The sequence below is a fragment of the Arvicola amphibius genome, chromosome 6 (assembly GCF_903992535.2).
Source record: "Arvicola amphibius chromosome 6, mArvAmp1.2, whole genome shotgun sequence".
NCBI classification, from domain to species: domain Eukaryota; kingdom Metazoa; phylum Chordata; class Mammalia; order Rodentia; family Cricetidae; genus Arvicola; species Arvicola amphibius.
The window spans coordinates 8,274,446-8,301,150 of record NC_052052.2 but is presented as its reverse complement, the minus strand read 5'-3'; the positions used below and the strand labels follow the sequence as shown (position 1 = coordinate 8,301,150).

At 53.0% G+C, this 26,705-nt stretch overlaps 1 protein-coding gene across 7 annotated transcripts; it reads left to right on the top strand.

Moving 5' to 3' along the window:
* Window positions 1-82: 82 nt before the first annotated feature.
* Mthfr (methylenetetrahydrofolate reductase) lies at window positions 83-16,287 on the top strand. Of its 7 annotated transcripts, none has more exons than XM_038335093.2 (12): window positions 83-416; window positions 2,631-2,837; window positions 4,080-4,318; window positions 5,056-5,166; window positions 8,990-9,183; window positions 9,744-9,994; window positions 10,237-10,371; window positions 10,472-10,652; window positions 10,889-11,071; window positions 11,903-12,004; window positions 13,158-13,277; window positions 13,524-16,287. In XM_038335093.2, exons 2-12 carry the CDS (start codon window positions 2,641-2,643, stop codon window positions 13,737-13,739), a joined length of 1,929 nt encoding a protein of 642 aa, XP_038191021.1. In that variant the 5' UTR covers window positions 83-416; window positions 2,631-2,640; the 3' UTR covers window positions 13,740-16,287. The 7 variants fall into 7 exon arrangements, with proteins under 7 accessions (XP_038191021.1, XP_038191022.1, XP_038191025.1 ...); XM_038335094.2 differs by having other exon boundaries at window positions 2,628-2,837; XM_038335097.2 differs by having other exon boundaries at window positions 92-126.
* Window positions 16,288-26,705: the final 10,418 nt, after the last annotated feature.

Genomic DNA, 26,705 nt, shown 5'->3' with positions numbered 1-26,705 from the left:
CTGTCGCTGCCTTTGAACTTCCGCCTACCTCCTGTCCTGTTTCCCTTGGCAACCGGCAGCTGCGCCCCGCCTCCTCCTCATGTGCTAGGGAGATGGCGCCGCGACCGCCAAGGTTCTGACAGGACGGTGAGTGGCTCAGAGGCTTGGGACGCCGCGGAGGAATTCGCCGATTGGAGAAATGTGTCACTTCGCCTCCTTGTGGGCCGGCAGCTGGGAGCTGGCCCGTCCTGCGCTCTCCTCTTAAAGGTTCCGGTCGCTCCTCCAGCCTAAGGCACCTCTAGAGACTGTCATCCCAGCCTCCCTACCTGCACGAAAGTATCCCAAGGTTAAAGGAGTCCTGGATCTGAGGCAGTGATCCGGCCTCCGGAGCCGTCTGGGACTCGCATCCCCGTCCAGGCCCGTGACCCACTGACCAGGTGACCCCATTCCCGTCCCTCAGGCCACCCAGCGCCACGGTGGTTGGTTGCCAGCTATAGTGTCTGTCTTCTAGCTCTATAGTGTCTTTCTGTCTAGCTCTGTCTGTCATTTGTTTTGTTTTGTTTTGTTTTTCGAGACTGGGTTTCTCTGTGCAGCCCTGACTGTCCTGGAACTCTCTGTAGACCAGACTGGCCTTGAACTCAGCGCTTGCCTCTCCTTCCTGAGAGCTGGGGTTTAATGTGTGCGCTCCCACGCCTGGCTGCCAGTTTCTTTTTTTCTTTTTTGATTTTTCGAGACAGGGCTTCTTTGTGTTGCTTTGGAGTCTGTTGTGGAACAAACTTGTAGATCAGGCTGGCTTTGAACTCACACAGAGATCCTCCTGCCCCTGCCTCCCTGACAGGATCTGGAGAGGAGTGGTGGACCACTGGCTTTGTCGCCCAGGTGCCCACAGCAGTTTGGGGAGTGGTAGGGCTGTGTTTGGCACAGTAAGTGATTAGTAGGTGGCAGAGGGGCATCTTGAGACCAGTGTGGAGGCCCTGGCCATTAGGACTCAATGAGTACTGGCTGTCACTACTCTACTGGGCACTGGATCCCTGGTCCTGGTCTCAGGTAAGGGACCAACAGCAGAGCAGAATGCTAAACAAACTTGTTAGGCCACAGTCTCAACCTTGTGTTGTGAGAGGCCAACTAAAGGGTAGTTGGTGGCTGTTAGTTGAAACATGGCACGAATTAGAAATGCTTAAGTCAGAGGCAGAGGCAGGTGGATCTCTGTGAGTTTGAGGCCAGCCTGGTCTATAAGAGCTCGTTCCAGGACAGGCTCCAAAGCTACAGAGAAACCCTTTCTCGAAAATCAAAAAAAAAAAAAAAAGAAAAAGAAAAGAACTGCTTAAATCTTCCAGCAGTTTGCTGTGGAAGAGAATGAGGAGGAAGGTTGCAGCTGACATGTAAGGTTACCTTCTTCCTCACTCTCCCTGAGAACCTGGCGGTTTTAGGTCAGAACAAAACTGGCCTAAATACACAGGGGATAGCACTGGCACTAAGCCAGGGCAGAGCTTTTAGAACTGGCTCCTTAACCTGTCTTCTGTGCCTTAGAAGAGGAAGGAGACATGAATTTTTTTTCTGATTCTTGAGGCTAAGACTCAAAATGGTACATTGACTTAGAGGTGGAAGTTTCTGGAAAGGAACGAGCCTGGCTTGGCTGTTCCTCTGTTGCTCCGCGTCGCCGCAGCACAGATCACTGCTGTGCAGCAGTCACGTTTGCTTTGTTGTCAGTCGTCTGTCATTTCCTGACCAGACTGCAGTGTGGCTCTACGCCCTGTCAGCCGGGCTGCGACTGCTGTGACCGCGTATGTGGTGGCACTGTGGTCACTGATTCTTTTGACTTCATCAGGAACAGCCTTTGTTCAAAGCTGGACACGAATCCCTAGCCTTAGTGATTTCAGTCAAGTTCTAGCTCGCAGCACAACATTGTTTTTTGGAGTAGCGTGAACTCGGGAAATGAGGCTGCCTGGCCATGCTGCTCACAGCCTCTACCGTGTTCCAGGCTGTGATCTGTTCTTTCTTTGGAGAGGGAAATCCAGTGACCCTGAATGGCCAGTGGCCTAATCACCAACCCCTGCAGTCCCAGCCTGCCCACATTCTCCCCTCCCCCCACCCTTCAGCAGGCTTCTTTGACTTGCGCCTGAGCCTTCTCTCCGCTCTAGAAACCTTACTCCCGCCCCTTTGCGTGGCCCCAGCTTTAGCTCAGGGCTCTTTGTCGCAGCTCCGCCCACTTGTGCACACCCTCCAGGAAAGGTTCCCGGTTCCTTCCCCACTCACTGGAGTCTAAGCTGACTGAGATGAACCATCGCGAAGCCAGGGTCCTCCCTGCTGGCCACTGTTACCCATCCCTAGGAATGTGGGCCTCAGAGGCTGGCTGTGTGAGGCTTTCTGTGCCACCCTCTATCAGGTAGCTGTCACCAAGGATTCCTGAGCTGGAGGATCCAAGAGCGGCTCAGTGCCTAGTGGGAGGTCATCACACAGAGAAGCCAGACGACAGCAGGGGGGCAGAGCGCATGGAGCCTCTGGGTAGGAGCTGTGTGAGCTTCGCCCTTGTCGGCTGCCTTCCTGTGTTAAGCAGCGTTCGCCACTGGAGCTGCCTACTCAGGTGTTGGGTGTACATGGGGTTTGGCGACCAGCACCCTGATGCCCCTGGCCCCCACCCTGTACAGCAGGAACCCAGCCATGGTGAACGAGGGCAGCAGCAGTGGCAGCGAGAGCTCCAAGGACAGCTCGAGATGTTCCACGCCCAGCCTGGACCCAGAGCGGCACGAGAGACTCCGCGAGAAGATGAGGCGCAGGATGGACTCTGGTGACAAGTGGTTCTCCCTGGAGTTCTTCCCTCCTCGGACTGCTGAGGGAGCTGTTAACCTCATCTCAAGGTGAGTAGGGAAGGAGGATAAGTAATGGGGGTCTATGGAGGGGAACATGAGCTGCCCTTTAACCCGGCAGGAAAAGGCACTGGAGAGGGGAGGCAGGAAGAAGCAGAGGCGAGACAGGGAGTTTGGTTTCAACTTACAACTTCTTGTCTGCAAAAGTCCCTCTGAGGCAGCATCGGATATGTTTGGACACACTCCTCAGCAGGCCAAAAATGTTCATTCCCAGGCCACATTCTTTGGCAGAACGTGGGGCTGGCTCACAAGGAGCTTAGGAAGTCAACAAATAGCAACGTAGGGATTGTGCTGAGCTAGCTGGACACAGGGCGTGTGTTTCCAAATCAGGAAAGGCACGCTTTGTGGTGGCACTCTTTGAATTTCAGTTCCTTTCTTCAAGTCAGAGAGTGCTTTGCTAGGCCCCTGGGCTTTGTCCCCAGCGTCACAAAGAGAGAAAGGGAAGACAGGCATAGCGGTGCTCAGAGGCAGGAGGATGACTATGAGTGCAGGCCAGCCAGGGTTACATAATGATACCCTGTCGTCACTGGGGGTGGGTAGGGAGGATGTAGCTAAGTTGATGAAGTGAGTGTGTAGCTTGCAGGAAACCCTAAGTTCGATCCCTAACCCTACATAAGCAGAGTTTTCTGTGCAACAGCCCTGGCTGTACTGGAACTTACTCTGTAAACCAGCTGGCCTCAAACTCACAGAGGTTCACCTACCTCTGGGATTAAAGGCCACTGCCCAGCTAAGAAGGCTTGTGAATCCAGTTCAGGAACCCAACCTTGCTCTGCAATACAAGAGAAAGCTGTATCTGCTTTCTCTTCCTTTCCTAAAGTGAGGCCCTCTGCCTGCTACTGCCCTGCCAGGATCTCAAACCCTCAACTTTCAAGACCTTAAACTCACCCAAAACCAGTGAGTGTGCTTGCACTCTGAGAAGCATAAAGTGCCGTTCACACGTTGTTATCCGCCAACCACTGAGCTCAGGCTCTTCTCTGAGTGCTGCACAGCTGTCTGACCCAGTACCTTCACAGATGTGGAGAGGGTACTGTTATCTGCCACATCTTAGGAATGAAGTCACTGTGGCTCAAGGCGATTATTAGGTGATGCGCCTGGGAAGTAGATGCAGTGCTCTGAGAGCAGCTTGCCTTTTGTGCTGCTCCAGCTCTTCCCCCACAACCCCCAACCCCAGGGAAGATGAGTGAGCCTGCTGCTCCCCCAGGAGCCCAAACTTAAGAAAGAAATCCCCTACAGGTTTGACCGGATGGCAGCAGGGGGCCCCCTCTTCCTAGACGTTACCTGGCACCCCGCTGGAGACCCTGGCTCAGACAAGGAGACCTCCTCCATGATGATCGCCAGCACAGCAGTCAACTACTGTGGCTTGGAGACCATCCTGCACGTGACCTGCTGCCAGCAGCGCCAGGAGGAGATCACGGGCCATCTGCACCGAGCCAAGGAGCTCGGCCTGAAGAACATAATGGCACTGAGGGGAGGTGTGGCGCCAGCACCCCTACTTTCTGGGTTCTTGCTTTCCTGAAGGCTTCTCCTGTCCCCAGAAAAGGTCTTATTTCCCCTGGGAAAAGTGTACACTATAAACACATTAGGGGTCCGCTGCTTCAGGAGGATCAGTGAGCATTGTGGGTAATGAGTCCACCATGGGCTTCCACCTCTTGACCTGGATCCAGTTCAGTCGGGATGTGGCTGGTGCCTGATAACCCTCTGCCCCCACTACACAATGCCATCAGACTCTGGCCTTTCTGGTCTGGCCATAGTGTGCTGTGCTGGCATTTCCCAGGAGCACCTGGGTGCTCAGCAGTGGGAAGTGGGAGCCCGATGTATGGGAGGGGTCTGTGGCCTCTCCTCACCACAAGACTCCATGAGTAGAAAACCCACCAGAATCCAGGAGCTCTGAGAGAGCAGAGAGATGGGAGAAGGGACCTGAGCACAGCCGGCATCAGGCCAGACCAGAGCCCCTGACACTCCAGGCTCAGTGGAGAGCCACACCTCCCCTGATCCCACCACCCACAAGGCCACCTGCAGAGTCGGCCTCAGTAGACAACTGACCACCACCCTCTACCTCCTGTTTGCCAGGTTCAGGCTAGACTTGCACAGTAGGAAGTCTCTGTTTTTGAGGAGCCCACAGCCAAGTGTAGGGGTAGGTGGAGGGAATGAGAAGACTCTCTGGAGGTCAGGGAACACCCAGTGACCATGACCTCCAGCAACCCTACAGACCCCGTAGGTGACCACTGGGAAGCAGAGGAAGGCGGCTTCAACTGCGCCACAGACCTGGTGAAGCACATCCGCAGCGAGTTTGGCGACTACTTTGACATCTGCGTGGCAGGTGAGTGGGGACAGAGACGGGACAGGATAAGCAGAAGCCAGCCAATATTCCGTTCATGACATGGGGATTGGGTAGATACAGATGGGGGAGCACAGAGGAGAACCCAGTGGTACCGTTCTTGTGCGCATCCTGCTTCCGCTGCCAGGCATACCATTCCCACTCCTGACGCTTCCCCTCCTCTGCCTTTCATGCCCCACCTTCTCACTGGTAGAGTGTGTGTGTGTGTGTGTGTGTGTGTGTGTGTGTGTGTGTGTGTGTACTCCAGGGCTAGGGGATTCATTAGGCCCTGAAAGGAGTCAGGAACTGAGGCCCTTCTTTATTCCCTCTGTACCAGGGTCCAGAGGCTGACTTTTCACTGTGCATCTGCTGTGGGAGCCGCCCTCATGGACACACTGCCCTATGCATGAGTCCTGCTTCTGTGTGTGCACAGTGTCAGTTCCAGATGCCCCCAGCTCTGACTGTTCTGTGTTAGCTCTGTGTTCATAGGAAGTGAGGCTCACACTGGCTCAGCTCTGATCCTTGCACTAAGGGATGGGGAGGTGGGTAGAGGAGGAAGACAGGACAGGAGTTCAAGGCCAGCCTGAATTTGTCTTAGAAGCCCAGAGCTGGAGCTATATAGTTTGGTGGAGAGCTTGCCTTGTGTGTGTAAGGTTCCTGGTTCCATTCCGGTACCAAGAAAATAAGCAGATGAGTGCTTATATTGTAGAGTAATATACCAAGTAGTAAAATTTATTTTATTTACTCTGTGTGTGTGAGTGTACACACTAGGAAGGTAAGAGGCCAGCTCTCAGAAGTCAGTTCTCTTTCATGTCGGTTCTAGGATTTAAACTCAAGTGGTCAGACTTGATAGCAAGACTTTCACGGACTGAGCCATCTCATGGGCCCTTAATATAATTTAAAAATAAAGTTTGCAGCTTCAAGAAAATTGTCCTGCATGACTTGGGGCTCTCTCCAGCCCCCTGCAACAGTGTCTGCATGTGCTCCTCTCAGCAGGCTGCCTAGCTGGCTAAGACTGGGAAACACTGCACAAGAATTCAGGGGAGCAGGCACTGCCAGCTGTCCTGATTGCCACTGTCCCTACTGGCCTGGATGCAGCTATTTGGGGACTGCGTAGACATGCACTAGCTGTGGGTGTGAGGTGGTGGTGAGCTGTCACGTGGTCCTGTGCTTTGCCTGTTGTAGAGTGGTGGAACTGGTGGGTGAAGAGGGAGCGGATTTGGAGCTAGAGTTCAGGGATTGAGTGCTTGCTGCTCCAGTAGAAAACCAGAGTTCTGTCCCAGCGCCCATACCCTGGGGCTCATAGACACCCTAACTCCAGCTCCAGGGGATCTGGTGCTCTGCCCTGGTCTCCACTGGCACCTACACACATGGCACACATACACACAAAACTAAAAGTAAACAAAACACTTTGAAACTACCAAGCTGGTCATGGAAGGAAAAGAACATAGCAAAACGAGCAAAGCCCCAAGTCATGCAGGACAATTTTCTTGAAGTATGGATTTCCCCAGCAATGCTCAGACTGCTCAGCTGTGTGGCTTTGGGGTTTCCCACTGGAGAGAGAGCTTGTTCAAAGCTGAAGTTCTGCTGCCTGACCTCCTGGTTCTTTCTGTCTTGAAATAATAGTTTTTGTATCTATCCTTGGTGGCTGGTTTCCTAAGAACCAAATGTCCTTATCACAGTAAAACAGCTTGGCTTCCAGACAGCTTCAGTTCAGGCTGTCTCTCTACGTAGCTCTGCTCCTGGTGGAGCTCAGGCAGAGGGCCTCTCAGTCTCTGAGGTTGCCTCCAAGCTGTGCCTTCCTGCCTCTCTGCCTGTGCAAGGCTGCTAGTGAGTTTGGTCATTGAGAGGAGGGGTCATAGAGTTCACAAAGCCACCAGTGGGCTTAGAGAACCTCTGTGCAATTTGGGAACCCCATTTTCTGCATGCTCAGCTCGTGGTCATCCCATTGTCCCATCCCCCACACCCTGGTGTAATCGGACTGTAGGAGAAAAAAATATTTTACTTCTTTATTTTGTGAGTGTTTATGTGTCTGTACAAACATACACAGGCATGCATGTAACATGACATACACAAAGGACAACTGTTGGGTCCTTTTTGTCTTTTCTTTTTTATTTATAACTACTTATTTCTTTGTTTACTGATTTTTGTTTTTTCCAAGACAGGATTTCTTTCTTTTTTTCTTTTTTCTTTTTGTTTTGTTTTGGTTTTTTGAGACAGAGTTTCTCTATGTAACCTTGGCTGTCCTGGAACTCATTCTATAGACCAACCTAGTCTCAAACTCACAGAGATACACCTGCCTCTGCCTCCTGAGTGCTGGGGCCAAAGGTGTGCACCACTACCACCCGGCTAAAGGACAACTCTTAGGAACTTGTTCTCTCCTACATTGTGAGATCTGGGGATTGAACTCAGGTCATCAAGCTTGCTTGAAAGTGCCTCTACCCACTGAGCAATCTTGCCAGCCCTACAGGAAGTTTTTTGTGGGATTGAAACTAATGTGTCTTCTGCCTTCAGAAGAGGATGGCAAGCAGGGAATGCAACCAAGTGAATTGTTTCCATGATTTCTGGACACTGGAAAGTAGTTATTATAGTCTGTCCTTTGTTTGTTTTTAAAATATATTTGTTTAATATGGTGTTTAGTGTTATGTGTACGTGCACCATATGTGCAGTGTCCATAGAGGTCAGAAGGTTTTGAGCCACGATAGAGGTGCTGGGGGGAAAACCCAGGTCCTCTTCAAAAGCAGTAAGCGCTCTTAACTGCTGTGCCATCTCTCTAGTCCCTCCGTTCATTTCTTGAAGCAAAATGTCACTTTCTTAAATTATTCTTCATATAATGTGAGTTTTTAAATTATATGTATGTTTGCCCTTCCTGCATGTATGTCTGTGCACTGTGTGCATGCCTGGTGCCTACAGAGGCTAGAAGAGGGTCCTCTAAAAGGGCAGCCAGTGCTTCTAACTTAACTACAGGACCATCTCACCAGCTTCCACAATAGAATCATTAGCCTTTCAGAATCCTGACTCAGAGGGATTTTAGTGTCATGCATACTTTTTTATTTTTTTGATTTTTGAGACAGGGTTTCTCTAGCTTTGGAGTCTGTCCTGAAACTCACTTTGTAGACCAGGCTAGCCTCAAACTCACAGAGATTCACCTGCCTCTGCCTCCCAAGTGCTGGGATTAAAGGTGTGCCATTGCCTAACTTCATACTTTTAAAAAAAATTTTAAAAATGTTAGAAAAAAAATGTTAGGGCTGGGTACAGAGGCAGTCAGTCTCTTTGAATTCAGGATCAGCTTTATCTGCGGTGAAAGCTACAGTTAAAGCTACGTAGCTACCTAGAGAGACCCTGTCTCAAAGAAACAAACCCCGTCACCCCCTCTGTGTTACTCAGAAACTAGAGATGAAGCTCAGTAGTTGAATGCTTGTCTAACATGCATAAGATGTTGGGTTCCATCCCTAAGCCAAAACAAAATAAAACGTGAACCAACGCCTTCTGTCCAATGCTCCAGTGAGTTAAGTCTGGCTCTCTGGCTCCCTAGAAACAGTCCAGTTAGTGTTACAATTGAATGTGGCATTTGGTCTGTGGCTACAAAGTGTGGGTCTAATTTGCCTGAGTGAGGCAGGAGAGTGTCGCATTTGGAATAGTCCGCCCCTCTCCTGGAGGCTCATCTACAGGCTCTGTGGAACAGCCGTGGTTTGGGCAACCACAATCCAGCTGTCTACACTGCTGCTGGGGGGCATGCATGCAGAGCCTGGGCTGTGGACTGTGCCAGGCCCCAGGCACTCCTCGAGCAGGTAGGCTGAGGTCAGTCTCCTCTCTCTACTGGTAGGTTACCCCAAAGGCCACCCCGAGGCAAAGAGCTTTGAGGATGACCTGAAGCACTTGAAGGAGAAAGTATCTGCAGGTGCTGACTTCATCATCACCCAGCTCTTCTTTGAGGCCGACACCTTCTTCAGTTTTGTGAAGGCCTGCACAGAAATAGGCATCTCCTGCCCCATCCTGCCCGGGATCTTTCCTATACAGGTGAGAGGCTCCAGAGGGCCTGGGTCCCTCACTCCAGGGCACTGTCCTGGCCAGGGCTGGGGCTCCGGGTCGTGTGAAGTCCTTCCTCAGTCGTGCTCGATGCCCATCAGGCGTTGTCCACGCGCTGCATCTGGTCACCTTGGTTGTCACCCCTAAGACACAATGGGGTGTATAAAGGGCTTATGCTTTGGCCTACTGACAGATGTCCTTGAAATTTTGGTTAAGCTGACCCTGATGGTATACACTTGTAATCCCATCGTTCTAGAGGTGGGATTTGTAATTTAAACCTTAAGTTTGGCAGATGACTGGCCAGTGAGCTTTGGGAATAGCTGAGTTAAATGACCACTGTGTTGGGCCCAGGGGCTGGCTGATGGCAAGAATGCTGCAGGCAGCTCCCAGAGTCTACAAAGGAGGGAGAAAGCAGGGCAGGCCAAGCATCGCCCCGGATTACCACCTGGCTTCCCCAGGTCTCTGCATGAAACTAATTAGCCAGAGACTAGAAAGGGAATAAGCTGGAAGACGGGCTAGAGATGGCCCCACACCTCTTGTGTCTTGGACAGGGCTACACCTCCCTTCGGCAGCTTGTAAAACTGTCCAAGCTGGAGGTACCACAGAAGATCAAGGATGTAATTGAGCCAATCAAAGATAACGATGCTGCCATCCGCAACTATGGAATTGAGCTGGCTGTGAACTTGTGCCGGGAGCTGTTGGACAGTGGCTTGGTGCCGGGCCTCCACTTCTATACCCTCAACCGTGAGGTGGCCACCACGGAGGTGCTAAAGCAACTGGGCATGTGGACTGAGGATCCCAGGTGAGAAGTGGAAGCTGGAGGAATATTCCAGGGGAGGCAGAGCAGCGATGGTGCAAAGTGACCCTACAGTGGCAAGGAGGCGCATCGGTGTGACAGCTAGCAGGTCACTGGGTTCCACCCTCCACCTCAGAGGGCTTCCACGTGTAGTGGAGGCTCAGAATGAGGCTGAGTGACCAGGCTTGGTGACTTCCTCTAGCTCACTCCACTTAATCTCTTGGCTTTTACCCCTTCCTTCTCTCCAGACGTCCCCTGCCCTGGGCTGTCAGTGCAAATCCCAAGCGGCGGGAGGAATATGTTCGCCCCATCTTCTGGGCCTCCAGACCAAAAAGCTATATCTACCGTACACAGGACTGGGACGAGTTTCCCAATGGCCGCTGGTGAGGGCAACAGCCACTCCTTGCTAAAAACTGCTGGTGCCTGGGGGATGTTAGGGGTGGGACTCACAGGAGAGCGCCCTGACCCCGACACTCTTGCCAGGGGTAATTCCTCCTCGCCAGCCTTTGGGGAGCTGAAGGACTACTACCTCTTTTACCTGAAGAGTAAGTCCCCCAGGGAGGAGTTGCTGAAGATGTGGGGTGAGGAGCTCACCAGCGAGAAAAGCGTCTTCGAAGTCTTTGAACACTACCTCTCAGGAGAGCCAAACCAGCATGGCTATATAGTAAGTGGGGTGGGACGGGATAATGGGGTCCAATCTTGTCTTAGCCTTTGGCTGGACATGAGCTAAGCTGTTTCCTCGTGTATGGATATGCATCTCAGCTGAGGGAAGGGATAAGAAGTCCCACTGAGGAGCCCATGGAGGCGAGACAGACTAGGTCTCTACCGTGACTGTGCAGGGGCGAAACAACCCAGGCCCAGACTCATGGGTGCCCTAGTTCAGCTCACCTTGCCCTGCAGGTAACCTGCCTGCCCTGGAACGATGACCCCCTGGCAGCGGAAACCAGTCTGATGAAGGAGGAGCTCCTACGCGTCAACAGGCTGGGCATCCTCACCATCAACTCTCAGCCCAACATCAATGGGAAGCCATCCTCGGACCCTGTTGTGGGCTGGGGCCCCAGTGGGGGCTACGTCTTCCAGAAGGTATGCTGCTCGTCCTGGCCAGAAACTGCAGTGGAGCCCTGGCCTTCCCTCCTGGGCCCTGCAACAGGTAGCAGATCACCTGGTTCACCAGTTCGCTGTGTAAAATGGAGGAGGGGGCATTTTATGTTTTAAGGACAAAACATATGAAGTGCTCTCCCTGGAGGAAGAACAAGGAAACAGCTCTCAGAGCTCTGGCTGCTAACAAGATCGGCACTTTAACCCCAGGCCTGCTAGGCCTGCCAGGCCTAAGTGACACTCCACAGCATGGCCTGAGCCTTGGACTCAGAAGACCTGGGTTTAGATGCCAGCTCTGCTGTTTCCCTTGATGCAGCCCCAAACCTGGCTTCCTCCTCTGGGCAAAATACCCACCTTGCAGTATTCTGAACATTCTAGAAAATGAAGGGAAAGAGGCATCTGCAGACAGAAGTGCCTTGCCCGGCCCTTTGGTGGCATTGTCACCCAATAGATGGGGAGGCTAGCCTGTGCCAGCCTCCTCCCTCAGCCCAAGCTTGTCAGAGTGGCTCTCTTCAGTTCCTCACACACCTTAATCCAATGGCTGGTACCTTGGAACCACTCCAGACAGAGAAGCCTCTTTCCTTATTTCACCCGGACTCCACAGTTCATCCTGGTCCACAGTGACACCTCTAGTCCCAGAGCCTCAGTGACCTACACTCGTATGAATGGGGTCCTACACTTGGAGGAGGATAGCATCTGGCTGATGGAGTAGGCAGATCTAGTCAGATGCCGAGGTCGCCTGCAGCAGGGTGAGGAGAGAAGGCAGAGATGCTGGCAAGGAGCCTGGCTTGACGTGATGGGTGTCTTCTCCCTCAGGCCTACTTAGAGTTCTTCACCTCCCCTGAGACCGTGGAGGCCCTTCTGCAGGTGCTGAAGAAGTATGAGCTCCGGGTCAACTACCACATTGTTGACGTGCAGGTAAGCCAGCACCCAGCTTAGATGGCGGCAGGGCTTGAGAAGACCCACGTTTATCCTGACAGTCCCCAGATGCTCAGGCCAGGCTTACTGTCCAAGGGGACCAGATAGAGGCAGGCCTCCTGAGAGAGCTCCCAGGCTGGGAGGTAGATGAATATATGCAATGACAAGTCCGTGTAGGCAGGAAAGGCAGGTTCAACATGGGATGCTACAGGATCCTGAGGAGGGTTGTCACACCTGAGAGGCCCAGGGTTTCTAGAAGGGATCCTGTATGGGCTGAGTCTGTGTGCAATTGTGTATGTGTGTGCGCACACATATGCACATACACTCACCTGGGGGCCAAAGGAAGACGTCCCGTGTCTTCCTCTATCACCATTGCTTTATTCCCTTTAAACAGCATCTCTCACTGAAGCTAGAGCTGTGTTGACAGCTGCGGCCTCTGCAGTCCTCGCTCTACCCCATGCAGGCACACGCAGAGCCATGCCCGGCTGCTCACATGATACCGTGTCTAAGCTTGTGCAACAAGTGCTCTTACTCATTGAGCCACGTCCCCAGACCCTTGCCTGAATCTTTTTAAGGCAAAGAGTAAACAAAGGGCAAAGGGCATGCTGGGGAAAGGACAGAAGGCAAGGCTCTGGCTGCACTGCCCTTGGAGAAAGCGCAAGTAGGACATGGCAGTGTTGCACCAGGACCAGGAGCTCTGATGTCCTGCCTGAGGCCTGGAGACTACCTAAAAGCAAGGGAGCCTTTTCCCCGGTGGCAGAGTGGCTTGCCTCCATTTCTTTTTACAAAGATCATAGTACACAACTATGAGGGTGGCAAGGACCAGGGAACATCGTCAGAGGCCCTTGTGACCCAGGGAGGAAGCAGGACTGCTATTGTAGGCCTAGGTGAGAAGCAGCAGCAAAGCCAGCTGTGGCAGCACACAGCTGGGAAGCTATGTCTGTAACCCCAGCATCTGGGAAGCTAATCGCTGGAGGATCTTGAGTTCAAGGCCAGCCTGGATTATAAGCACAGGAGGGGATCAGGGTGAGAAGAGTGGCCCGGGATGCCTCTAGGTCTCTGGTTTAAGTAGAGGGCAACAGACCAGGAGGGCAGTACGGGCTGGGTGAGGTCGCCAGCAGTGGGGCTGCAGTCGCCCTGCCTCTGTTCCCAGGGGAAGAACATCACTAATGCCCCCGAGCTGCAGCCCAATGCCGTTACGTGGGGCATCTTCCCTGGTCGAGAGATCATCCAGCCTACTGTGGTGGATCCCATCAGCTTCATGTTCTGGAAGGTGAGTGGGTGGGAGGGTGTGTGCCCTGGCTACCTTGAGAGCCCTGGGCAGACAGTAGTCTGAAACACATACCCTAGGACCTATAAACTTGGCCTGGGAGGCCACAAGTTAGCACTTATTTCTGGGCCAGCTGGAGCAGTACTGCCTTGCTCTTCCCTGGGTGGCCCTCAGGGAGACAGCGGGAGCCAGGACCTGGGTGTGGTAGCCCTGTTGACCCTGCACACATGTGTCTGTGTCCTCATGTAGGATGAGGCCTTTGCCCTGTGGATTGAGCAGTGGGGCAAACTGTATGAGGAGGAGTCCCCATCCCGCATGATCATCCAGTACATCCATGACAATTATTTCCTGGTCAACCTGGTGGACAACGAGTTCCTGCTGGACAACTGCCTATGGCAGGTGGTGGAAGACACATTTGAGCTGCTCAACAGGCACTCCACAGAGAGAGACGCGCAGGCGCCCTAAGCCTCCTGGAGCCCCCTCATCTTTCCACACATGACAGTGACAGCTAAACTGGCCGGAAGTAGCCAGGCTCTGACGGGATCTAAGATGTCCCATTTAGGAGGCTTGTGCTCTCTGCTCAAGCCCATAAGATGCGATTCATTGAGCAGGGCCCAGCTGTGCTCCTTCTGAGTGGGCACCCGCGCCAGCTGCCGTCTTCTCTGTTCGGCCTAGCCTAGAAGCTGTCCCTGGCCCTCTTCTCCAGTCAGCTCTCAGGCCTCGCTGCCTGGGATAGTGACTGGCAGGCACAGATAGCTGCCCCTGAGGCCTGGCTCCCGGCCTGCTGGTCCTGTTTGAGTCAGGAAGGGGGAGGAGTCTGTCCGTAGAGCAACTTAGCTAGAGCAGGGGATTCCCTCTTCCTTTGTCCCCTAGACCCAGATGACAACAGGTGAGAGCAGCCTGGACAAGGGACATTCTTTTATTGTGCCCCCAGAGCTCTGGGAGCTGAGCCTCCAGCTGCGGGCCTGGCCTGGTTCTGTTTGTTTCTCGGGTGTAGCTCACAGCACAGCTGCTGCTGGGCCCTGCTCTGCTCCACACCTGCTATGTCTGGTTCTTCTCGTGGGCTCCTGGCTACCAGGCGCCGGTACCACTTTCCAAAGGCCTGGAAGCAGGGAGGGACAAGAAAGGACATGTGTTTCGGCTCCCTCCAGGGCCTGACTAGGCCTATCAGACTGACTCCTGAGCCATGCTCTGTGTATCTCAACCGGAGGCTTTTTCCTCTGCCTCACAGCGAGGTCGCTGTATCTCAGCCCAAACATACAGGCTCTGGATAGACTGGACTTGTGGCCTGGGAAGCTGTGCCCAGTGACCTGCAAATGACCCAGGCCCTGCAGGGACCAGCATGGGTAGCCAGTGCCACCAACAGTCTGGTCTCAGGTTGAGTGACTGACACTGGGCTGGGCTTATGGCCACCAATCAAGGGCTCTAATAACCACTGTGCACTGTAACCATGGATCAGCTTAGTGAATGAGGAAACCTTGGGGTGCTGAGCAGGGACAGCCCCTCCCCTCTCCCTGGCTCAGCCCAAAGGTAACACTGTTTGGAAGGCTGGCTAGGCGAGGTGAGGTAGAGCCACCTGGGAAAGGACCCAGCTCTCTTCCTGCTGGAGTAGCCGCTGAGCCACCTGCAGCTGAAGGACCCTTTTCCGCCATGTCCTCCAGGCCTGGTCCAGGTGCCACTGTCTGAGCTACAGAGAGAGTTGACAGAAAAGACTCTTTGCCATCCTGGCAGCTGTAGCCCTTCTACTTCTGCCGCCCCAGGGAGAAAGGGAAGTGACAAGAGGGCCGTCCTCTGACAATGTTAGCAGACAAGGACTCCTGACTTTAGTCCAGAGACCACAGCGAGATACAGGTTTGTCTAGAGTTGGCCAAGGGATGAGATGAATGAGAGAAGCTGCTTGCAGGGCCTCTGCAGGATGGAGAGGAACTAAGCCCACCTACCAGGGTCCGAGACAGCTGCTCCGCCCAGTGAACATCTACCCAGCGCTGCCATGCCCTTGCCAGGCACCTGGCCTGCTGCAAAGCCCGGATCCGCTGACACTGTAGGTGCCTGTTCCTGCAGGCCAAGGACAACACAACCTCTACAAGCAAGTCCCCAGGGCCATCCTTCTGGGGTCACCCAGTTACTGGCCGGAGATGACCACCCCTCCTCCATGATGTCACATGCACAGTTGCTTCTGCCCTAGCCACCTTTGAGGAGCCTCGCCTTGGCCCTGGAGGGCCCTGGTCTCAGAGCTGCAGCATTTGCCTAGTCCTGTAGGAGGCTGTGCCCACGCAGGCAGTGGCAGCCAGAACTGGAAGATTAGGCAGAGAAGCCTCTCTGTGTCACCTGGGGAGGAGAATTGCATCGAGAGGATAAGCCTTGGTTGGTACCCAGGTTGTTGGATGGCCCAAGGAGCTATGGGGGTAGAAGAGAATCACCCAACATCTGTGAACAGGGGAGGGCCGAGGTCTGAGACCCCGGGACTCAGCTTCTTACTGTGAGCACAGGATGTGGTCTTTTGTATGCCTCTTCCAGGCTGCCATGCCAGGCTGGGCAGCACACTCGGTCTAATGGGTGTCCAGCGGCTGTGGGTCTGAGGAACAGCGGGGGAGCAAGGATCAGATGCCTTGAGCCTGCTGACCAGGAGGGATTCCTGCCTGACCCCTGCCAGAACAGACTCCCATCTGTGTGCATAGTGGGGTGTCTCCCCTCTCACCTAGGAGTCCCAAGACCCACCAGAGGAGGCAAACTGGCTAGTACTTAGATGGCACTGCCCCCTCTGGCCTGTCTCCCATCTGCTGAAGACATCTAAGCCAAGGCTGGTCCAGTAGTAGCTGTAGCTGTCCTGTGGTAGAGCTCAGGCCACCCCTGAGAGCTAAGTTACTCTTCTGACTTAGGATACAGCTGAAGCCTTGCCTCTGAGATGTGGCCTGCCACCACAGGATGGCGCACCACCTGCACACGGTGCCAGATAAGGGCTACCTGGCCGTGGGGGGGGCGACTACAATAAAGAGCAAGACCTTGGCTACCATTCTCAGTGTCTGCTTTGTTTCTAGACGCCCCAGTGTATGAGAGGACAGTGTAAGGGAGAATGAAGGTTTGGTTTGGTTTTTTGAGAGAAGGTTTCTCTATGGGACTGTCCTGAAACTCTGTAGACCTGGCTGGCCTCAAACTCATAGCTATCCCCTTTCCCTCTGCCTCCTGAGTGCTGGTATTAAAGGCATGCACCACCACCACCCAGCAAGAAGAGAGAAAAGTATGTATAATTTTAAAGGGTGGCAGTGTTCCCCTGAAATTCCTACTTAAGAGGCTGAGTTGAAGCAGCCCGGACTATACAAGCTGGGTCTACAAAGCCCTGTAACATCTAGAAGGAAAGAAGCGTGAGACCCTGTGATCTGCTGTTGCCTTAGGCCCATACCTGGGAGTTCTGAAACCCCGCATCACTATTGCAATTCTGTTTAAAAGGCAAAAGTCACTTTAGTGATTTCCTTAGACTCTTTCTAAAGTCAATTCAGTTCTTTCTAGCAATCTGAAGCAGGACTCTTGGTGATGCCAAGTTGTCATTAGGATCACTCACTGTCTGGCCTGTCAGGATGGTGGGCTGGATCTCTCAGCTATATATCCAGTCTGCTGGGCAATGCTGTTTCTTGCCCCTGGCACTTGTGATGCCCTCTTCACTCCTGCTAGGCCACAGCCTCTCATTATCGTGTCAGGGCTAAGGACTAGAACAAAACCCTACTTTCTCCTGTATTTCTGTAATGGCTACATTTCATTTCTTCCAATAAAGTCAAATTGCTGCTCTCTCCACATATCCATCTTTTTAAAGTGTGAACGTGCCAGTGCAAACCAGAGCAGGGACTGAGTCATCACATGCCCTGGAGCTTCACAGGGTTGTAAGATCCTGACGTGGGGGGCTGGAGAGATGGCTCAGCGGTTAAGAGCATTGCCTGCTCTTCCTAAGGTCCTGAGTTCAATTCCCAGCAACCACATGGTGGCTCACAACCATCTGTAATGAGGTCTGGTGCCCTCTTCTGGCCTGCAGGCATACACACAGACAGAATATTGTATACATAATAAATAAATAAAACTTAAAAAAAAAAGATCCTGACGTGGGTGCTGGGAACTGAACTCAGGTACTCTGGAGGAGCAGCTAGTGCTCTCTACCATGGAACCATCTCTCCAGCCCCAGACTGCTGTGACTGCATTTAAGGTCTGGTGATATAGCTTGGTGGTGATGTGCTTGCCGAGCATGCGCAAGCCCCAAGTTCTCTCAAAGATTAATGTGTGTACTGAGTGTGGGAGGGGACAGCAGTGCCTTGGTACACATGGTGGAGGCCAGAAGACAACTAGTGGACTTTATTATCTCCTTCCCCCTTTACATCAGGTCTGAGGATCAAATCAAGTCACTGGACTGGCATGGCAAGCACCTTTACCTGCCTAGCCACCCCAATGACCCACAAACACCGTTTTATTTGGTTTTTTATTTGTCTTTTTGAGATATAGAGTTTTACTCTGCATCCCTGGCTGGCTTCCAACTCAGAGATCTGTCTGCCTCTGCTGTCTAGATGCTGGGATTGAAGTCACATACCACTATGCCCAGCCACAAACACTAAAAAAAAAAAAAAAAAGTGTCTGTTTCCTTAATAGACAAAGACCCCTTGTAACCAGATTTGCACAGGGCAGTCACTAGGAGGTTTACTGATGGGCCCTGCCTCCACCATGTCAGCCACTCAGAGCTGGTCAGGCGGCGTCTGTAAGTCTGTTTGTCCCTGGAAGCACAATCCCATCATGGGCAGAAACCAGCTGATTTTAAGACTGGGGAAGTGACTCCCCACACAGTGCACACACTCCTGGGCCCACCTCACCTGTATCAAAAAGTTTGGGGTGTCCATCAGTTGCATGAGATGCCCTCTGCTGAAGCTCATGCCCTGTGCCTGGGTCTGTCTCCAGTGAGTTGACCGCCACTGAACCCAGTATGTCCTAAGAAGACACAGAAGCCTCTGCCAGCAGTGGGTGACATCAGTGTGCTGGGCATGACCCCAGACTGCTAGCTGCATCCAGACCTCTAGGACCCTGGAGAAGAAGGAGGTGTTCATTAAAGCCAGAGTTCTAAGGCTCTGCAAAAGGCAAATGCCCAGGTCTGGGCCCCTTCCCATCCCTATTCTGGGTAACTCATGAAATACGCATGTACGGTATTAGAAGTAGGTAGACTATCACACACATCAGGGGCAAGCATCTTGTTTAAAGGGACAGGGAGGGCAGTCCTAACTAACACCTTATATTCTGTTCCCCTCCCCTGCCAGTGCATTGCCCATTTGCTGTCTTGAGTACATGGGCACACTTGGCAGGGCTGCAAGGCAAGGCGGTTAATGTCAGAAGCTTTTTCCAAGGATGGGCCATACTAGAAAGTGACACAATTGGGACCCATGCCAAAGATCAAGATGTCTCTACCCTTCCTGCCACCCAGACACTCAGCAAGTACCACTCAGCCACCCACTATGCCCCACCCTTACAAAAACCTGACCTGGAAGCAACAGTGTGAGGCTGCCCTAGGGCCTTGGGCACTAACCTGGTTGTCAGTTGCTGGGCAGCATGAGCTTGGTGGATCTGGCCTAAGTAGGACTCGTGCACCCACAGGACCCAGCACAGGGCTACCTGGACAGCGGTCAGGACTTGAACTCTCTTTCCTCCCTGTTGCCAGACCTCACAGCACTGCCCCAGGGTGACTCTCCATACCACAAAAGACTGCTGGGCCTGGGCCCTCCTCAGCTGTCTGTCAGTTCCACACTGCTGAAGAAAGCTTCTCCAGCCTAGGACAGAGGCCTGGGCCACGCACCCATCCTGTGCCAGGGGCCCCGCTCTGCAAGCCTCCTGTGAGCTAGCAAGTGTGGCCCCCAGGCCTCTTCTCAGGTCGTCCTGGAAGGCTTGTCCTTGATGCTGGCCCTGGGACGCTTCTACGTCCCTCATGCGTTCACACCAGGCCTGGAAATAGCTGCAAAGGGGGCAGGAGGAGGGCACAGGTCAGTTCTTGTTTGTGTGTTGTGTTTATTCAAAGCAACACCTGCAGACATGCCTGTTATCTCAGTGCTGAAGCAGGGGGAATCTCTGGGGCTAGCCTGGGCTAGCTTGGGCTTGAAAAACCAAGGGCTGGGGCTCTAACTCAATTGGCAAAGTGTTTTCCTAACATGTACAAAGCCTCGGGTTCAATCTCTAGCGCCAAATAAAGTAGGCATGGTGGCATATGCCCAAAAGCCCAGCACCTCTGATACAGAGTCAAGAGGATCAAGATTCAAAGTTACCCTTGGCTACACAGTGGAGGCAGCCTGGGCTATGTGATTTTACCCTGTTTGGCCACTGGAAGAGGACTGAGGACCCGGACCTCTTCACAGCTGGAAGACACCTGTCACCTTTACTGGCCTGTGAAGTCACAAGACTGGTCTGGTCAGGAGGTAGGCTGTGAGGTTTTTTCACCAACCCCAAATTAACGAGAGGCCATCACCTCTGGCTTAGCCCAACTCTCTCTTCAGGTCCCCACCTCACCTAAGCCCCAGGCCTCCAGTCAGAATCCTCCCTGTCTTTCACAGGTGGTGAGGACAGAGCCTTCCCCGTGCCCCCAAAGCCCCCATGTCCTAAGACACCTCCATCCCAGTCCAAGCTACTGCCTGCTGTCAGCCCCAAACACAGCCTTCTATAGAACCTGGAGGTGGACTTGCCCCAACCTCTGATACAGTTCATTGCGAACCTGCTGTCCTGGGGCCAGACAGACCAAGAGTCACGAGGGACCCCACCCCCACCCTGCACGCCTCTCTGCTGTACCCCGCTCAACCAGCCCTCTGCCCTACATGTCTGCTAGCTAAACCGCTTTTGGTCACTAGGCTTGACGTTCAGGTAGTTGAAGCACTTTTTCTGTTTGTTTTGGATTTTTGTTTCATTTTTCTTGGTGCTGGGAACTGAACCCAGAATGTCACCCATGCTAAACACATACTCCCCAGTGGATGCCATTCCCAGCCTCACATTTTCTTTTCGTTGAAGATTTTGATAATGTTTAGGCATTAGAAGAATTCAGAGTTTTAAAAATCTAGGGTTGGGAGTTTAGGCCAATTGGAAGAACACTTTGTCTTGTATGTACGAAAGCCTGGGTTTGGCCCCAGTATTGCACAATCCAGGCATGGTGTTTCAGGACTGTAATCCTAGCTCTTGAAAGGTGGATGTAGGAGGATCAGAGAGGTCAAAGTTATTCACAGTCAGCTACGCAGCAAACTGAAGATGAATCTTGGTCACAAGAGACCCTGCCTCCAAAAATAATAATAATAGTAATAATATAAACAACTTTAAAATCTAGACTTCCAGGGGCTAGAGAGATGTCTCAGCAGAAAGAGCATGTATTACTTTTCCAGAGGACCAGAGCTCCATTCCCAGCACCCACATCAGGTGGCTCACAGCCACCTCTAATTCCAGCTTCAGGGGATCCAGTGCCTCTAGTCTCTGAGGACACCAGCATGCACGTGGCATACGTTCACACAAACACGCATGTACATACATGATTAAAATAAAATAAATCTTTTTTTAAAATGTAGATTTCTGGTTTTGCTATAAAAACAATAAAATTTAACGTTAATTCCTGATGGACAAGTATTGAGCTGGAGGAGCAGCTGTCCCCAGTGGTCAGGACCCCAGCTTTCTAAGACACTCAAATCCCACCTAGCAGTTCATTACTGCAACTGGTGGGCCATACAGGACACTGAAAATGGCTGCCAGTGAGCCAGCAAGCTGATTCAGTAAGGAAAATTACCTGCTGCCAAGGTTGAATTCCTAAGTTCAGTTCCCAGGATCCATATGGTGAATAGAGAGAACCAACTCCCTTTCCACATGGTTGCCCTAGGCCTATGTATGTATGTGTACACACACACACACACACACACACACACACACTCACACACACACACACACACACACACACATGGATTCGGGATGGCGAAAGAGAGAGAGTCATTCCTGGGATTAGATTGTAAAGAGAAAGGAGTTTCTAGCTGGGCACACATCACTGCCTCTTGGATCACTCACCTTGCATGAGAGGGCTCTGCAGAGATGCCCTGTGGAGATACCAGGTACCCCTGCAAGGGAACTTAGAAGTGGGTGTCTGGCCTCCACAGAGCTTTCATATGTAGTTCCAGCCCTGGGTGAGCCCTCATTGCAGCCTCGTGGGAGAAAAGGAAACAGAGGGGCCCCTTAAGCCATCGGACTCCCCGCTGACACGCTGACACCATGAGATACTAAGTCTGTGACTTAAAATTATAAGTAGGAACAGGGCTAGCTGGGCATGGTGGCGCACGCCTTTAGTCCCAGCACTCAGGAGGCAGAGGCAGGCAGATCTCTGTGAGTTTAGAGCTAGTTTCATCCAGAACAGGCTTCAAAGGTACAGAGAAACTCTGTCTCGAAACAAAACCAAAACCAAAACAAACAAACAAAAAAACAGAAAACAACACTCCCTACAAAACCCCCCAAACAAACAAACTATAAGCAGGGGGCCAGCAAACTGTCTCAGTGGGTAAGGGCATTTGCTGCCGACCCGAAAACCTGCGGTAAATCCCCTGGAATCACACACATGAAGGAGAAAATCGACTCTTGTAAGTTGTCTTCTGACGTCCACACAAGAGCTGTGGCACATGCACAACCAATTAACTAGTTCATTAATTAAAACAAAACCGTATGTGGGGGCTGCGAGTGTGACTCTGAGCGTGGCTCAGGGGTGGACTGGATGGAGCCTTAGCCCAGCATGCCAAGACCTTGGATTCTATCCCCAGAATTAAAGTTAATTAGTTACATAAAATGTTCAAGTGTTGGGGCTATTTGTTGCTCAGCAAGGGGTAGGGGCCTCCTGGGGATGTGACTATAACTTGGCTGGGGTCAAACTCAATACAAAGAGAAAGGTCCTCCTTTATGCTGAGCCAGAATCCTGGGAAGCCAGCCATCCCCTTTCCTTTCCCAGGCAGGCTCCTCTCCCAGGCTGCTTGCCGCAAGCCCGTTTCTTCTAGCATCATGGCCCTGAGAGCACCAGCAACTCCTGGAGGCCAGGCAAAGCAAAGGTGACAGGGACGAAGGGGGGGTGCTGGTGTTCCAGCCTGGAGTTTGCCATGGACTATCTCATGGGATCCCAGTCACCCCTGTAGCATGTACAGTACTATCCCTGTTTTACAGATAGCGGAACAGACACTCAGAGCACTTAGGAGACTTAAGATCCACACAGCACAGCAACAACATGGTGGCTCACAACCATCTGTAATGAGGTCTGGCGCCCTCTTCTGGCCTGCAGACATACATGCTGGCAGAACACTGTTTACATAATAAACAAACAAATCTTTATAGGGGCTGGAGAGATGGCTCAGTGATTAAGAGCACTGGCTGCTCTTCCAGAGGACCTGAGTTCAATTCCCAGCAACCACATGATAGCTCACAACCATCTGTAAGGAGGTCTGGTGCCCAGAAGAGGCATGCAGGCAGAACACTGTATACATAATGAACAAACAAACAAGATCCACACAGCAGAAGACAGAAGAGCCAAGTCTCAGGTCTCCCTCCCGCAGGACCACCCAGTCCTTAAGCATCCTCTGCAATCTAACCCCTGGGCTCTGAGATGGCTCTGGAATTCTGAGTGTCACTAAGGGACACTGGCCTTTTCCTCTTCCAGGATATCCCCACCCATTCCTTGGCTCAGGGCCACTCGTGCCAGCCCCTGGCCCCAATCCTGGATCCTCTTCTGCACTTGCCCATCACTGCATGGGTGGCTGCGGCCACAGCCCCATCACAGGCCTGCGGCTCTGATCCCAGGCCCAGTGAGCAGCTAGCTCTCTCCGGGGCCCTTGATCTGCGGCCCAGTGGCTCCAGCTGAGGATACTGGAATACTGGGAAGGAAGGGGAATGTTCACGTTAAGCACAGCTGTTGGGCTAGCCTCACCCTCTTCCCATCTCCATCCTCCCCTCAGCAACAGGAATATCCCGGGCAGTCCTTTTCCAAGTTCTAATCAAAGAGAGGATGGGTTGCTGGGGATTAGAGGGGTCTAGGGCCCTTCCAAAGGACACAATGACAGGTGACAGGGCTAGAAAAGGATCCTCAACCTCCAGTGCCAAGTCCAGGGCTCAGCCATTGGAGTCAGCGCTGCAACTGTCCTCATTTAACAGACAGGGAAGCAGAGACACAGAGAAGTAACTTGCCCCAAATCCCACAGCCAGAGGCACAAAGCAAGTGTTGGGACATAGGCAGTCCCTTCTCGAGCCCTGCCCCGTGAGTGCATCTGGAGAGAAATATATGACAGTGTCTCATTCCAGCTCCAGCCCTCACAGCAGGATAGGGCAGAAGGACGGGAGAAGTGAAATGGCCCTGATTCTGGGGACCATGCTGACGGGGATGCGGGCAGGGACCCCTCCTGAGATGCAGACTCCACAGGCTGCTGCTGGGAAGGCCAAGGCAGGGTGGGGGGGGGGGGGGGGGGCGGGGGAGCAGTCAGGAAGCAATGGCATCACGGCACAGTGGCCAACAGGGCTCTCCCTTTCTGGGGAGGGGTTCCTACCGCCTCTGGAGGGTACGCCTGTACCACCTCACTGCTCCCTGAGTCTGCTGGACCTGCACCTGCCAGGGAAGAGGGCACAGTCCCTCTTCTGTCCCACAGGACACCCACCAGGAAGCCTCCAGGAGGGTGGGGGCCCTGGGAAGCTGGGGATAAGGGATGAGTTCTGGGTCCCCCCATCTCCACCCCACTCCAGTCCCTCACCTTCTCCAGTGACCCTCTTGATGTTCTGCAGCTGGCCCAGGCCTCCCCTCCCAGGCTGTTGTCCCATGGCTCCAGTGCTAACATGGTCTCCAGGCTGCATGAGGGAGGGTCCGGACCCCAGACCCTCAAGCACCACTGCCTCAGGAGGTACTGCAGAACCCGCTTCTTCATGCCCTGCAAAAAGGAGCTAAGGGAGAGGAGCAGGTGAGTCTCCGGGACTCTCAGCACCCATGACTGGGACAGGGTTGCTGTGAGAGGGCCCAGTGGGAAGGCCTTGGCCAGCTGAAACTGATGGATCACTCAGAGCAGCGGTGGAGCCCTTACTCAGTATGGATGAGCCTGGGGATCTGATGCCCGGCCCCACCAACACAAACAAGCACTCAAGTGACGGCCCAGCCCACGGCCCTCTAGTGGGGAACTCAATTCAAAACAAAACAAAAAACACAAACACTTTTTTTCCTAAAAACAAAGCAAAGTAAAACAAAACAAAACAGAAACAATTAAACACAAGCCAGGCATGGTTGTTCACCATTATAACCCCACCACTCAGGAAGCTGAGGCAGGAGGATTGTCAATAGTTTGTAGTCATCCTGAAATATGTGCCATCATGCTTGCTAGAACGGAATTCTCTTCCTTCCTTCCTTCCTTCCTTCCTTCCTTCCTTCCTTCCTTTCTTCCTTCCTTCTTCCCTCCCTCCCTCCCTCCCTTCCCTCCTTTCTTCCATTTGTTTTGTTTTTTGAGATAAGGTTTCTCTTTGTAGCCCTGATCATCATAGAACTCACTCTGTAGACCAGGCTGGCCTCGAACTCACAGAGATCCATCTGCCTTTGCCTCCCAAGTGCTGGGATTAAGAGTGTGTTATCACCGCCCTGCTAAAACGGAATTCTTAGCTCTGTAAAGGCTGGCTTATTCTCCCTGACAGCTTCGCCTAGAAGCTGGCCCCTGATGACCCCAGCCTCTCTTTCCCACAGCCACCAGTCAGCCTGAGCTCAGAACCCTGGCGCCGCCTATCCCTGTAAAGGCAGCTGGGAGAAAGTGGCCCCAGCAGCTTTCGGCTTGGCCACTGTCTCAGTGCCCCACAGCCACCTCCCAGTGCCCGATACCTGCTGGGGGACACAATGGATCAAATCAGGCCTCCTGCCAAGGCCATGGGAAGGCTGGGATGTTGACCAGGACCTAAAGGACACTGGTCATGTATCACTCTGCACCGGGGCTGACCCTGTGTCATCAGCTCTGGACACCTACACGGCTTGCTGGTGCTGGTAGAGTCGTGTCCTCCAGAGCAGCAGGACCCGGTGCAGGGCCAACATTTGGCAGGCTTCCCATAGGGAGCACCGACCTGGCTCCATGGGTAGCTGCTGGGCCTGGACCACTGTCTCCAGGCAATGGATGGTGGCAGTTCCTGGGACTAAGATGCTGAGGGCCTTATTCCCTGGGAAGAAGGCAGGAAGTGGGTAAGCTGCTATTCACAAACACACAGCTGCAGCCTCAGGCCTCCTGGGCTGCTCCACTGTAGGCAGTGCTTTCCCGTGTCCTCTACAGGTTCCCCACAAGGCTGCTTCAAGTCCCCATCTTCCCCAGCTTGGGAAGGGACTATATGTCCCCCTCCAGCAGATCAGGGCCCTCCTGGAACAGAGGGCCACATACTTTCAAGGTAGAATGTGGGACAACTCAACACTAAGCCAGAATAGTCCCCTGCCCCTGCCCAGAACAGCTTACAAGGGGACAGGAATGCAGCCCAGAAAAGGCCTGCTCCCTCTAAGAACCCTTCCCAGACCTCTAGTACTGGCAAGCCCCCCCCCACGACCCCCAGACCCCTCAAGGCCCAGCTCGGTCCTCTCCCTTATTATAATATTCACGCATTTTACTGAGCTCCGGAGCTTAATCAATTGGAGCTCCGGTTGGAGGGAAGGGCCCCCCTGTATTTGCTATGGCTTACCTGCCTTCTGCTGGTAGAAGGCCAACTGAGCCACCTTTGCCACATCTGAGGCCTGGAGCTGCCTCATCTTCATCCACTGTCCCAGGCATATCCTCAAGAGCCTCACTCTTTGGCGGGCCAGGTGTCTCCTGTACTGGGCTGCTCTTTGAGCAAGCCGTTGCCAGGCCCTAAAGCACCTAGAGAGGGAAGGGAAACTGCCCTTGGTGACACCTGCAGCCACCTGCCTCCTGCCACACACACACTTCTGTGGGCCCGGCCTTCGCCCTTCCGAGCCTCTGTTTCTCATCTTTGAACCAGAAGGCTGTGAGGAACTGAGTGTGTTATCTGCTCTGGCTACAAATGTCGTCCCCGAGGGCCTGGAAACTCCAGCATCCGCCCACCCGGCCTCCCACGACCACCCTTGCCTCACTCATTCTGTTGATTCCGACTCAGTGACCAGAGTGGTGTTTCTCTCATCTTGAGTCCAATCAGCTTAAGTACTTGCTCAGCCTCCTAAGGCATCCCCTTTGCTCCTAGAATAAAATCTCAATTCCTCCCCATGGTCCCGAAACTAGGTGGGACCTGACCCCAAACACCTTTTCCACCCATTTCAAAACACCGCAGAGGCCCCCTTAGCGGCTCATGATTGCTGGGTTTTGGGTTTGTTTGTTTGTTTGTTTTGTTTTGTTTTCCAAGACGGGGTTTCTCAGTGTAGCTCTGGCTGTCCTGGAACTCACTCTGTAGACCACACTGGCCTCAAAC